This window comes from Macaca fascicularis, chromosome 2 (genome assembly GCF_037993035.2).
Source record: "Macaca fascicularis isolate 582-1 chromosome 2, T2T-MFA8v1.1".
Taxonomy (NCBI): Eukaryota; Metazoa; Chordata; class Mammalia; order Primates; family Cercopithecidae; genus Macaca; species Macaca fascicularis.
The window spans coordinates 109,448,112-109,463,072 of NC_088376.1; the positions used below are offsets into that span (position 1 = coordinate 109,448,112).

General features: G+C 45.7%; 1 protein-coding gene across 3 annotated transcripts in view; it reads right to left on the reverse strand.

Annotated features, from left to right (window-relative positions):
* LRRC2 (leucine rich repeat containing 2) overlaps positions 1 to 14,961 on the reverse strand; it is a 54,528-nt gene that overhangs the window by 25,743 nt on the left and 13,824 nt on the right. For all 3 annotated transcript variants that reach the window (XM_005546911.4, XM_015445776.4, XM_065540503.2), the window contains exons 2-3: positions 14,798 to 14,941; positions 3,888 to 4,095 (exon numbers count right to left, since the gene is read on the reverse strand). In XM_005546911.4, coding sequence (XP_005546968.2) covers positions 3,888 to 4,095; positions 14,798 to 14,922 — 333 coding nt within the window. In that variant the 5' untranslated portion in view covers positions 14,923 to 14,941. The remainder of the gene's footprint in view (positions 1 to 3,887; positions 4,096 to 14,797; positions 14,942 to 14,961) is intronic.

Consider the following 14,961-nt stretch of genomic DNA (forward strand, 5'->3'; position numbering starts at 1 on the left):
ACAGATTGAATGTATGCATATACTTTTGCTCTCCTCCAAAATTCCATTAAAGACAACAGTATAGGAACTTTTTAGGTGCCATAAACCTTGTAGAAGGGCAAAGAGAAAAGGAAAGGAGACATCAGCTGTGAAATGTGGATAACCAGACAGCTAGAAGATGGTAACCTGGCTTCCCAGAGCTGCTCAATCTTAGACCAGCAGCAGAAACAACTGAGATACAACCGGGGCTTCTCACCAGAAGCCACCAGAGAGTTGGTAGTAGAAGAGCCTGGTATCCCTGGAAGTGAGAGCTGAAGGCAGGGCCCAAAGAAAGAGATCAGGTTCAAAGTCTGAGGACCAGAACCTTGACCCCCATCCATGCCACCTGGCAATTACAGTGAGGCTTATTCACTGGAGGAGGTTCAACAAAGTCCCTGAACTGGGGTACCTCAGGCACCGCTGAGGCAGGGGAGGTGGCAATCAGATGATGAGTGATGAATGCTGAGATTCTGTCTGTCCCAGGAACTGACAAGATCCTTCCCTGTATACTCTCATAGCTCCAGACAAATCACAAATGTGCATTCATGAACATTCATGAATAATCATGAATAGGAGAGGGGAGGCACCAGTGAGATGGGGACTTTACAGCAACGTCTTCAAAAGCGAAGTGTGCCCGACACACACTCAGAGTTTCTGGTCAGCTTGTTAGTGCTCTGGACAACCCAGTGTCTCCAGACCTCCAAGAAAAGTCCCAACATGCAAGATAAAGACACACACCCTGGCCGGGCGCGGTGGCTCAGGCTTGTAATCCCAGCACTTTAGGAGGCTGAGGTGGGTGGATCACGAGGTCAGGAGATCGAGACCATCCTGGCTAACACGGTGAAATCCCATCTCTACTAAAAATACAGAAAATTAGTCGGGCAAGGTGGCGGGTGCCTATAGTCCCAGCTACTCAGGAGGCTGAGGCAGGAGAATGGCATGAACCCAGGAGGCGGAGCTTGCAGTGAGCCGAGAAGACGCCGCTACACTCCAGCCTGGCCGACACAGCAAGACTCCGCCTCAAAAAAAAAAAAAAAAAGACACACCCTAAAAGAAAAAGGAAGCTCTGAAACAAGAAAACATCCCCATCCCCACAAAAAAACTATCCAGCACTTTGGGAGGCTAAGGCAAGACAATCACTTGAGCCCCGGAGTTCAAGACCAGCCTGGACAACAAAGTGAGACTCCATCTTTAAAATAAAAAATTTAAATTAGCTGAGTGTGGTGGCATGCACCTGTTGGTTCCAGCTACAGAGAAGGCTAAGGTGGAAGGATCGCTTGAGTTCAGGAGATAGAGGCTACAGTGAGCCATGCTCATGCCACTGCACTCCAGATGGAGTGACTAAGCAAGGCTCTGTCTCAAAAAACAAACAAAAAATAAAAGAGGAAAAGAAAAAAAAAAAGATTGATCCCAAGATAGCTAAGAAAAGCAGAAAAGCCATTACCCTGCAAAATAAAAACAGAACAACATTTTAAAAGCTAAGATTAAGAGATATCTGTAAAAGTGGAAAAATAAAGCCACTTCACAGAATTCATCCCTTTGAAAAAACAAACAGCAAACAGCTCTGGGAAATTAAACATGGGGTGGTAGTAAAAATGACAAATCCTATTGAAGGGCTGGAAAATAAAATTCAGGACCTCCCCTAAAAGAGCAGGGTCTGGGGTCTGAGAGCTTCTGGCTCAAAACAGGAGCCCCAGCCCCCAGCCCAACCTGGCCACACAGCCTCAGCCAGCCCTAAGGACCCTAGCAGATCTCTCTCTACCTAGTCCCTAAGGCCCCAGAAGCTCCACAGCCCATTCCTTCCCTCCTGACCTCTTGCAGGGGCCAGGCAGGCTGCCAGGTGTGACTTTAGAGGCCACAACTCCCTCACTGCCACAGAGACTCTAAGAGGTTGCAAAATCCCTTAACACACACAGCTTTTCACTCCTTAGTCAGAGGTGAGGCCGAAGCACCAGCTCTCTGGGGGAGGAAAACGGTAACTGAAATTCACTCTAATGAATATGTGGGGCCCAGAGTCTTCCTGGACTCTCCCGTACTCAGTCACAACAGAGTACAGCTTAGGGGATGGAGTATGGGGAGGACGCCATCCACCTGGTTCACAATGGGGGTCTCTCCGAGCCTGCTAAATCCTAACCATCTTCCCATTCCCCTTACCATACCGGGCACATTAAACACACTTTACAGGCCAGACGCAGTGGCTCATGCCTGTAATCCCAGCACTTTGGGAGGCCGAGGCGGGCGGATCACGAGGTCAGGAGAGTGAGACCATCCTGGTTCACACAGTGAAACTCCGTCTCTACTAAAAAATACAAAAATTTAGCCAGATGTGGTGGCGGGTGCCTATGGTCCCAGCTACTTGGGAGGCTGAGGCAAGTGAATGGTGTGAACCCCGGGAGGTGGAGCTTGCAGTGAGCCGAGATCACACCACTGCACTCCAGCCTGGGCGACAGAGAGAGACTCCATCTCAAAATAATAATAATAAATAAATAAATAAATAAATAAATAAATACACTTTACAATGATTTTCAAAAGATAGATTGTGAAACATGAGGGCTCATGGCAGGTTCTCCATGAGGGTAAGTGGCTTACCCAGGATCATGTTTACCGGCCAACAATATTTAATTAACAACCCAGACATGCCTCCCTTCGTGCCTCGGAATAGGCAGCCCATTACCTACTGATCTCAATGATGGGGATGCAAGGGAAAGAACAGCAAAGAGGTTTACAACAATAAACTGTCGCATTTTTGGAGAACTGCATACTTCACAGAATATTCATGCACTTCATCCTCTCAATAGCCCTCAGATAGGGTCAGGTCAAGCATTAGCAGCATTTTGCTGAGAAGAATGATAAAAACCCATAAAAGTGATATGCATTTTTATCAAATGATAAAAACCACCTCGGATCACATGGCTAATAAAAGACAGCCCCAGGTCATGCCAAATATTTAGTCTCTCTACCGAGTCCTTTTAGTCCCAAAATGGCAGGGTAATAGGCTCAAGCTCAGGAATTCAAGACCAGCCTGGGCAACCTGGCAAAACCCCTCCTCTAGAAAAAAAATAACAAAGCCCAGGCAAAGTGACTCTTGCCTGTAATCCCAGCACTTTGGGAGGCCGAGGCAGGCAGATCACCTGAGGTCAGGAGTTCGAGACCAGCCTGGCCAACATGGTGAAATCCCGTCTCTACTAAAAATACAAAAATTAGCCAGGCGTGGTGGTGCGCACCTGTAGTCCCAGCGACTCGGGAAACTGAGATCTCGCCACTGTACTCCAGCCTGGGTGACAGAGCAAGACTCTTGAACAAAAAAAAAAAAAAAGACACAAAATGGCAGGATAGAAAGAGATGGAGGGAGGGTCCTAGGGAACTCTGTCCCAATGAAATGGGCAATAGCCCAAGTTATTATGGGGCCTGAGGAAAGAAAGATGGAATTGTCTTTGCCCTGGCCTCAGAATCTCAGGACAGGAAAACCAGAAAAAGGATCTGCAGAATTCCTTTGCTGCCCTACGGCACTTTGGCAAGTAAGTAATTGCCCACTGCCAGGGTGTTAGATGAATGAAAGGCGCTGTCACTTAAATTAATGTTTTCTAAAGGCAAAGAATTATGTTAAGAGACTGGGGCAGGGGACAGGAGAGGAATGCATCCTGAAAGATTGTGCTGTCCAGGAGCGGGCGCAGGCATCCCAGCTGCTCAGCCACAGAGGTATCCAAGTGGGTCCCATCACTGCTTCCAGGACTGCGCTGCGTTTCCCTGAGGAAGGGACAGAAGAACCGCCTCTAAAGGCAAAAGCATTCATTCATTCATCCTTGGGCTCAGGCAAGCAGCAGTCATCGACCACAGCACTGCATTGGGCGAGAACTGCCTCAACTCACCGTCCAGTGCTCCCCAGAAAGTTCGAACACAAACGCACTGCTCCGTTTGCCTCTGTCCTTGGGAAGTGAACTCTGCCTTGTGAGAGCGTTCCTTTCAATCTTGTCCAGAAGCCGCACGCTGGTGTCTATGAAGCCATTCTTGCAGTATGCAGCCTGAGGGATGCCCTTCCTCCTGCATTCGGCCACAAAGTTCCACTCCTCCTTTATCCTAAAACAGGCAGCAGGGGTCACAGTTACTCTCCTGGGGACTGGCCATCACTGCCTAGAGAAGTGAGTCAGCCACCTGGGCATGGGTGCTCTCCTTATCATTCACAGGCCTACGTAAGCACTCCCTTCCTCTTTCCTCCCTGCTGTGGGGGTGCAGGGGAAACCCTAAACCCTTTTGTGAAATATTAGTAACTTTAACTTAAAAAGTAGAGAAGATGGGTTAGATGGAATTTCTGGCTATGCGTTTAATTATCATTTCCTTTGAAATTATATCACGCCAACCTCAGTTTTAAAAAAGTGCAGGGCCACAGGGATTCACCTATCTTTCAAGGGTATTTGAATAGAAATGCAGAGGAACTCCAGTGTATAAAACACCTGACTTTGGAATGTCACTATCAGTCACCTTGGGGAATTTCATGCCAGTAGATGGACCTGAGGTCCACTCAGACACTGCAGCTGGCTGAGGACTCAGCATCCACACCAAACCTCACCACCCATGTGTCACTAATTTTCTGACCTATCTTTTAGAGCTTTCCACATCCATAACTTATCCCCCAGCTGGATGCTAAGCTCCATGATGACAGCTGGCATGTCTCACAGCCCTTCAGATGCCCACACAGCTGTCAGAACAGGGCTCTGCACCTGGTGGGCCTTTCTTCATTTAGGAATTTGTTTTCTGTTTGAGGCCTTTAACATATTCTATGTGATGCAAAACAGATGTTTTGTGGTTTTCCTTCAAAACCATCAAACACAGATGTTGTCTGACTCAAAATAAGGTAGCCCACATTTGATAGGGGCTTAGATGCATTCCACACTCAGAAAAGCGTTCCAGACCCTACTCAGCCCAACTGGGAACCTGGTGGCAGTCAGGATTCAGGTCTTCCGGGCACTACTTTAGAAACAAGCTGCAGATGCAGACTTGGTCTCCACATGGCCCAAGGCAGTATATACACTAAATAAGTATGAGATAAGCCCCATGGTCAGGGAACAATCGTAGTGTGGAAACTCTCTGCTGTTATCTGAAGGAAGGGTGGTTCAGAGTCTCAGTCAGGCTGTAGGGTGGCACTGTCGGGCACAGGCAAGCCTGCCATTGGAGTGGTTAGGAGGGGTCTGAAGGTTTACTGCCCCTGGGACAAGACCATCTTCCAGGACTGGGCATGCGGGAAGTCCCGGTCTGGACCACCAGGTACTGTCAAGTGTAAGGAGAAATTTCAGACTTTGAAAGAAGCAAAACACAGCTGGATAGCCTTTTCCTGGAATACCAGAGCCTCCAGGGGATTCTCCGATTCTATAGGAATGTACCTTTGACTTTGACTAAGCTATTTTATAACTCTGTAGAAAGTAAAGTTAACTTGTAGAAAATGAAAAGCCATACACATAATTCTTATCCATAAACACACATAAATTTTACCCAGTGGAGGGACAACCCTCTCCCACCCCCAACAACACCAATTTGCTCCCCTTTTTTTTGGTTTGTTTTTTTTGAGACAGAGTTTTGCTCTGTCACCCAGGCTGGAGTGCAATGGTGCAGTCTCAGCTCACTGCAACCTCCGCCTCCCGGGTTCAAGCAATTCTCCTGCCTCAGCCTCCCAAGTAGCTGGGATTACAGGCGCCTGCCACCACACCCAGCTAATTTTTGCATTTTTAGTAGAGACAGGGTTTCTCACTGTTGGCCAGGCTTGTCTCGAACTCCTGACCTAAGGTGATCCACCCACCTCGGCCTCCCAAAGTGCTGGGATTACAGGTGTCAGCCACTGTGCCCAGCTGCTTCATTTTCAAATGTATTCAATATTCCTAGTCTCTCAATGTCTGTCCTTTGGATTCTCCTTTGAGCTTGTTGTAACATTTTACAGTTTCCCTCTTATAAATAATGAGAAAAATAAAGTGTTTAATGGATGTTCCTTTTATATCTGCTACAGAATCATGGTTTCACCTTTTTTGCAAATTATCCTTTAATACCAGTTAGGGTCAGAAGGTCAGCAGGGACACTGAGACATGGGGAGAGACAGCCCAACCTCTTTCCCTGGGCCCTTCTTGTCTTGGGATTTTCAGGGCTCATTAAGTTGTGTCCACCTTTCATCTACGTAGTTCCATTTGCTTTCAATACTGTCTGATTTTAGTTTTACCCACTGGGCACTCAGCATTAGTTCTTTGCTTCATATGATCACAATTTCCCACTCTTGACTAAATGTGATGTGCAAATACCAAGAGTAGAATGCGTGAGGAGGGAAACGAGAGGATCAAAGCCACCAAGAAGGCAAGCAGAAGACACAGAGCTAGAAGCTCCCAAAGACAGCCCTGAATCAAAGCTGGGAGGACCCTTAGAAAGGAAGTCAGCTGCCTGTAAAGATTCTCGTCAGTGCTTCATCCACTGAGTCTTTCACCCAATCAAGTTAGGAGGGTCACAAAAGATTGCCGGGCGCAGTGGCTCATGCCTGTAATCCCAGCACTTTGGGAGGCCGAGGCGGGTGGATCACGAGGTCAGGAGATCGAGACCATCCTGGTTAACACGGTGAAACCCTGTCTCTACTAAAAATACAAAAAATTAGCCGGGCATGGTGGCGGCGCCTGTAGTCCCAGCTACTCGGAGGCTGAGCCAGGAGAATGGCGTGAACCCGGGAGGCAGAGCTTGCAGTGAGCCAAGATCGCGCCACTGCACTCCAGCCTGGGTGACAAAGCGAGACTCCATCTCAAAAAAAAAAAAAGATTAGCAGCAGGGCTAGGGCCTGGTGGTTAAACGTCAGTAATTAGGGGAGAGGAGCAGACTCATTCCTTGGGTGTGCTGTATGTGGCGGAAAGGGTAGCCATGAGGGGAGGGCAGTTTGGACACAGCTGGACCCTCCCAGTCATCAACCCTCTATGTTCCAATGGCTTTTATAAAGGTACTGTTACTGGATGATCCACACATTCCACTCCTAGGTACTCACACAAGAGAAAAGAAAGCACATGTCCATACAAAGACCAATGTATGTGTTCACATCAGTTTTATAGCTCCAAACTGAAAACAACCCAAATGCACATTCACAGGTGAATGAATGAAAAAATGTAGTTTCTTACTACTCAGCAATAGAGAAATGAACCACAGATACATGCTACATGAGTGAATCTAAACATGAAAGAAACCAGAAAAAGAAGAATATATGGCTGGGCATTGTGGCTTATGCCTATAATCCCAGCAACTTTGGGAGGCCAAGGAAGGAGGACAGTTTGAGCCCAGGAATTCAAGACCAGCCTGAGCAACATAGTGAGACTCCATCTCTAGAAAAAAAAAAAAATGTTTAATTAGCCAAGCATAGTGGCATGGATCTTCCATAACCAGCAGTCCCAGTTACTTGGGAGGCTGTGGTGGGAGGATAACTTGAGCCAGGGAGGTTGAGGCTACAGTAAGCCAAGATCACATCACTGCACTCCAGTCAGGGTGACAGAGTGAAATCCCTTCTCAAAAACAAATATACATATGAAACTCCAATAAATGCAGAATATAGTGATAGAAAGTAGTGATTGCCTGGAGATGGAGTTGGGGAATGGGGCTGGGGGATGACAGGAAAGAATTACAAAGAGTGAAGAAGAAACTTTGGAAACCAAGGGCTCACCTGATTTAAGCCCGCCAGACTTAACCTGCCTTGTTTGCATCTAATCACTTACTTCTGGTAGATCCTAAACTATATAGCTAAAAGTCACGTAGCCAAACAATATGCTAAACTCTCACTAGCTTCCTTACAGATAACATCTCTGAGGCATGGATCGCCATGGCAATGGTTACTCAAGCTGTTTTTCAGGGGCAGCCCCTGTCCAGTCCAAACCACTGACCCCTCAACTCAGCTTGCAAGGCTTGCAGGGGTGCCAAAAGATTGACCTTTGACATCAGAGGGCCAAAAACTCCAACCTCAGATCATGCTAACACTGCCATTCTCTGAACACATATCCGGTGAAGAGTCACGTGGCCTGATTATGCTTCTGTAAACCCTGATTACCTCACCTTTTCTACCCACCAATCACATTTCACCATACTTTAGACTACCCCACTTTCTATCCCATGAATATCCCCAAGCCCTACTTTTAGGGAGATGGATTTGAGATTTGTTCTCCTGTCTCCTTGCTTAGCAGACTTGTGAGGAAAATCTTTTCTCTTTTGCAAAACCTGTTGTCCCAGTTATTGGCTTACTGTGCACAGGCAGAACAAACCTGGGTTGGAATCACTTTTAAAGTGATGAATATGGGCCGGGCGCGGTGGCTCAAGCCTGTAATCCCAGCACTTTGGGAGGCTGAGATGGGTGGATCACGAGGTCAGGAGATCGAGACCATCCTGGCTAACACAGTGAAACCCCGTCTCTACTAAAAAAAAAATACAAAAAACTAGCCGGGCGAGGTGGCGGGCGCCTATAGTCCCAGCTACTTGGGAGGCTGAGGCAGGAGAAAGGCGTAAACCTGGGAGGCGGAGCTTACAGTGAGCTGAGATCCAGCCACAGCACTCCAGCCTGGGAGACAGAGCAAGACTCCATCTCAAAAAAAAAAAAAAAGTGATGAATATGATCATTGACAGTTTTATGGGGGAATACATATGTCAAAATTTTTCAGATTGTACACTTTAAATGTGAATCATTCATTGGACATCAATTACCCTTCAATAGGCCTTTTATAAAAATATATTTCTTGGCTCCCATTGTAATCATCTCCTGGCATCCATCCTTAACTCCCTTGCCCCTCTCTTGCCGTCACTTGAACAAATCACAGTTTAGTTTGTATCCATTATCTCCCTGCTCTACACCTGCCCCCACACAGTAAATGAGATGAAGGAAAACTCACAACCTTGCACACTGGTCTGGCTTTGAATGGATAACCACTAACTCAGGGGCCCCTCACTGTTGCCCAGGAGTCATACCATACCTCCCAAGACTATTCCTCTTCCCAAGCCCCAGATGACTGTTTCACATTTTCTCCCTTTCAGTCAAAACTCCATTACCACCCACCCCATCCTCATTCTCAACTCATGATGTGAACTTCCTGGTTCCCAGAGAAAAGAGATGAAAGACAACAGAATTTCCACAAACTCCCTGGGCATCTACACCACCTATTTGCATCTGTTCCCATAGCCTCTGCCTTCCTTTCTGTTCCCCTGGAAGAACATTCCAAGATCCTACCGACAGCCAAACCCTGCCCATGATCACAAGGGCCAGCCTCCCATTGATTCAAGGGCATTACCACAGAAGTTCTCCCTCATCAGTATTTCCGCTTGTGCATCCTTCTCTTCAGTGCACAAATATGCAGTTATTTCTCCCATCCTTAACCCCACCCCATGTCTCCCATGGGCCTGTGTCTCTGCTCCACTTTATAGCAAAACTCCATGAAAGAGTTGTCCTTGCTCATAGCTACAATTCTCTTCTCCCTCATTCTCTGTTGAATCCACTTCAGTCACCCTCACTTGTCTTTTGAAACAAGCCTCTCATCAAGGTCATCAATGACCACCACTTTGCTAACCCAGTGGGCAAATCCCAGTCCTCATCTTATCTGATCCATCTGTAGCATTTGACACAGCCAATCACTTCCTCCTCCTCGAAGGCTTTTTGGCACTTGGCTTCCAGGATGCCTCACTCTGCTGGTTACCCTCCTACCTCTCTAGACACTGTGCTGCTTCCTCCTCATCTTCTCAGCCTCTGGATTTCCAAGTGCCCAACACCCAACCCTTGGGCCTCTTCCCTGTCTGCACTCGTTCTTTAGATACCTTCCAGCTTGTGGCTTTAAATACATCTATATACTGACCATGCTCACATGTATATCTCCAGCCAAGACTTTCTCATTGAATCCAGCCTCCTGTATCAAACTGCCTCTCCAACATCTCCACCTGGATGCCTAAAAGGCATCTCAAAGTTAACATGTGATCCCAGTGACAAACTTTTGATCAGCACAAACTCCTGATCTTCGACCCCAAAACTCAGTAAAAGGCTTCCAGCAGCTCTGGCCAAAAATCTCAGGGTCATCTTTGACTCCATGCTTTCCTTCATACCACATATCAAATCCATCAACAAATATGGCCAGTTTTATCAGAATCCATCCACTCCTCATCATCTTCACTGCTTCCACGCTGGTCCAAGCCACCATCTTCTGCTTACTGTCACCACCCCTGCCTCCCTGTGGTCCAAACTCACCCAGCAGCTTGAGTGAGCCTCTTACAAAGTCAATCACATCATGCCTCTGCCCACACACACCTCTTACTGGCTTCTCTTCTCACACAGCATGATCTACAAGGCCCTACAGACCTGTGTCCCTCCCCTTGTGGCTCTGACCTCATCCCCTCTGCCCTCACTTGATCTTCTGGCGCAGTCGCACTGGTCTCCTTGCTCTTCATTGAATATCCGGGAAAACGCTTGCCTCAGGGCATTTGCATTTGCTGTTCTGCCTGCCTGGAACCCTTGTTCTTAGATTTCTGCAAGGCTGGCTCCCCAGGTCTACATGCAAATGTCACCTTCTTAATCAGATGTTTTGCTTTTAAGAAACCATTTCAGATATTGCTGGAGTTTCATGCTTGCCATTCAGCTGAGGGAAGCTGGAACATTTGAAAAAAAGTATTTTGCTGACAGCACTGGCTGGCACAGCTCTATAGGTCTCAGTCCCAGTGAGCTGCGTCAGGGAAAAGTACCCAGCAATCAATGAGTCGGGGCTTCAGGATCTACATATGAAGTCTATAAGTAATGTAACGAAAGTGATAGATTTAAAAATATTGCCGGGTAAGGTGGCTCAGGTGGGAGGAACACTTGAGGCCAAAGTTTGAGACCAGCCTGGGAAACAAAGTGAGACCCCTGTCTCTACAAAAAATCACAAGAAAAAAAAAAAAGCGGGACTGGTGGCACATGCCTCTAGTCCCAGCTACTCAGGAGGCTGAGCTAGGAGGACTGCTTAGGCCCTGGAGGTCAAGACTGCAGTGAGCTATGATCACACCATTGCACTCCAGCCTGGGCAACAGGAAGAGACTTGTCTCAAAAAAATTAAAATATATGTGTGTGTGTGTGTGTGTGTGTGTGTGTGTGTGAGCACATGAAGGGATACGAATTTAAAAGCAGAAGAAAGTGCTGAAAGAGAAGTGGGCTCCTCTGGGAGATGTTGTAGGGGCTTGGAATTGTTGCTTTTCCTTATTAGCTTTTCCGTGGGATTTAGTTTTATAACTATATGATAAAAATGAATTTTAAATATCTACCTGTAGATTTAGATCTTACTGTAGCAGTCAGGACAAGGGGCAGACTCTAGTTCAAAGACATGCTGCTGGAACTTCTGTTAGAAGCAATCGCTCCAAAATTTTTAAAACCAACAGCACAGTCACTGCAAGTTCTTGTATTCAGTGGGCACTTTTCAGATTAATGTCTCTAACTTTTCTTTCCTCATTTCTTAGACTGAACCTAAGGGCAGATCCTAGCAATATAATCAGATGATACCAGTTCATCCCTATGTAATATAGTATTCCTATAGCACATATTACAAATTGTTATAAATATTTCACATATTTTGGTACAGCCAATATAAAATGGAGAAAAAAGAAAATTAGATGTACCCCATTAAAAATAATTATATACCAAATCTATTTTTTATTTCTTTCTTAAGTATTTTTGTCTTATTTTATGTCTTATTTTCTTTCTTAAATATTTTATGTCTTATTCCCTTTGAAAACTAATGATAGGAAAGTGAAGGAAATATAAACTATTTTTTTAATTCCATTCTCTTCCTTGAGAGTAATTAAAATGAATAGAATTCATTGTCTTTTCACTCTATCACCCGTATAATTGAACGTGAAATCTTCCTCTCAACTCAGTTTTAGTAGAATGCCAAATATTCAATAAACATACCCAAAAAAAATGCCATTAGAGTTCTACTAATTAAATCAATAAATGTGAAAATAAAATACCTTTTCCTTAAGCCCAGACGGCAAACAGCCTCAATGGAGAAGAAAATCTTCACTTAGAGCCTAACAATAACTCTTTAATTTCTCTCTCTAAATCAGCAGTCCTCAACTTTTTGGCACCAGGGACCAGTTTCATGGAAGACAATTTTTCCACGGATGAGGGGTTGGGGGATGGTTTCGGGATAAAACTGCTCCACCTCAGATCATCAGGCATTAGATTCTCATAAGCAGTGGGCAACCTAGATCCCTCGTATGCACAATTCACAAAAGGGTTTGTGCTCCTATGAGAATCTAACGCTGCCACTGATCTGACAGGAGGCGGAGCTCGGGCGGTCCTGCTGTGCGGCCCAGTTCCTAACAGGCCAGCCCGGGGCTTGGGAACCTCTGCTCTAAATGATCCAGCTTCATTCGGAGAGAGTGATATTTCATATTTTATCTCTACTTATAATTTTTAAGTGTCAGTATATACTTCATGGAACAACTACAGCATTACAGGATGAGATACTCTAAAGTGAGGTAACAGAACAAGCTGGAAGGTTTTATTTGTTTCAGTAAATTTAAATTAACCAAATAGTTGCCTTTTATAATCAAGCAGGCATTAATTTTTCAACATATTATTTCCTCCTCTGCACAGTAAACAGATCCTGAGAAACAAAAAGTTAACCCTCAAATAGTACTAATGATCACAGTATGAATTATATTATGGAAGCTCAAAAACACCTGTAAAGACAGCAAATTTACTTACCCCCATTTCTGAGGAGCCTGAGAAACTAAGTTCCTCTCTTAAACATGCACATTCCTCCCCAACCCTACCTCACATTCCTCCTTATCTGCCCAGCCAACTTGGTGACTGTTTTTCTTATCTTGGGCTAGAAAAGCCAAACAAATACCCAAGAAGTTTTCCGTCTTAGATTAAGATGAGATACTGCACAAGCTCAGTGACACTGAGCCCAAGTCAAGCTCAAACCTATGTACATGAGATGCATGAAGCTGTTAACACCACAACAAAAGACAGGGATGAAGGGGCAGATCCCACTCCAAAGCGGATGAGAGAACACAGTTTGCAGACCCCAGGTGTCTGCAGGTGGCTCCTCTTCCAAGAACCTCAGTAAGTGGCATCAGCTACAGGTGTTCCCTAACTCCCCTCCCCACTGCCAAGGGCGTGGGCCTCCGTGCAGCGAGCTTGTTCTGTCTAGAGTAACCCCAGATGCTAGGTGTGTGGAAGAAATCAAAGCAGGGCTCGGGGCTATTTTGGGCTCTGGGACCTTGTATGATTTATGTGAGTGTAGGTCTCTTGGATGCATTGCCATGTGGGCTTTCTGGTTTAAGGGTTCTAATTCTTTTTTGTTGTTTGTTTGTAAAGACAGAGTCTCACTATGTTGCCCAGTCTAGTCTCAAACTCCTCAAGCAATCCTTTACTTCATATTGGACAATCTCAGATTAGTGGCAAGAGAAAAGATGTTCTAACTACCTGTGATTACAGCATTACATAGAGGCAAGGGCTTGGCCACATCTTCCGCTTACCATGTGTGTGAACTTGAGCAACTTACCTAAGTCCCAGTTTCCTCATCTGCAAATTAGGGATGGTGGTAACCACCTGAAACCACTGTGATGAATACAGTAGCAGCTTAATTATCAAGCATGATCAGAATAGGTATTTGTTTAATCCAAAAAGCTAATAAAAGTGGAGAACCAAGAATGTAGATACATTTGCACCTTACGAATATATTTTTTTTTTTTTTGAGACGGAGTCCTGCTTTGTCACCCAGGCTGGAGTGCAGTGGCTTGATCTCAGCTCACTGAAACCTCTGCCTCCCGGGTTCATGCTATTATCCTGCCTTCCTGCCTCAGCCTCCCAAGTAGCTGGGACTACAGGCGCCCGCCACCATGCCTGGCTAATTTTTTGTATTTTTAGTAGAGATGGGGTTTCACCATGTTAGCCAGGATGGTCTCGATCTCCTGACCTCGTGATCCACCCGCCTCGGCCTCCCAAAGTGCTGGGATTACAGGCATGAGCCACCGCGCCCGGCCCCTACACATCTTGTTTTTAACTTAAAGTGTGCAAATATACCATCATTGGCCAACTTGATGTAGGGTTGGGACTTTCTTTGAGAATGGGTCTGCCAATCAGAATCCCATTGTGTCTATTTTATATAAACAGCACCCCTAATGCATCATCCATGAGTTCCAGTTCTGGTTTCTCCACAGGGAATAAAAATTGCAGACACATGCAAAGCCACCTGCAACCTTTCTACTTTGTAAATTTTCCAAAGCACTCAACTTGGTGTTCATATACATAACTCTCTCTTACTCATATTTCATGACCGTATATGACAGGCAAATGACACCATTTCATCCCAGTAAAAATGACACCAACACAATGAATCTTACCTAGAATTCAGCTCAACAGGGAAGGGCTGAAGTGCACAACAGAGTAGCCCCAAGCTGCCCCAGACGGCAGTCAGATGGTCTCCAGAGCGCCAGACAGCCTGGTGAGTTAGCTCAGTGAACTCTAGCTAGGCAGCCTGCTACAGCATTTACTGTAGGGGGATTTATCATGTCATCTCTGTCTTCCTCATGCCTAGCACGGTGCCTGGGTGGTAGGTAGGTCCTTATAACCAGGGGTGTTGCTATCATAGGAACTGCATATTTGTACTGAGCAACAGTGTAAGGCTCTGAAGTTTAATGAGGAAAATGTTAGCAACAGTGAGAAATCCCAGAAGAAAAGCATCCTCCTTCACAACGCAACTGCTGCCTGTCCAAATCCTTATTCACCAAACAAGCTACAAGACTAGGTTGAGAAAACACATACTTCTCCAAGGCACTCTTCTCAAGCCTTTCCGCCTCCTTCTTCTGCCAAGCTTTGTGCTTCTTCACACGAGTTTCCCACAAGGCTCTGACGACAGAAATGTCGAAGACAACCACTTTATGTCCCATTTTGGGAGCATGAAATTACCTATTTAAAAAAAAAAATAG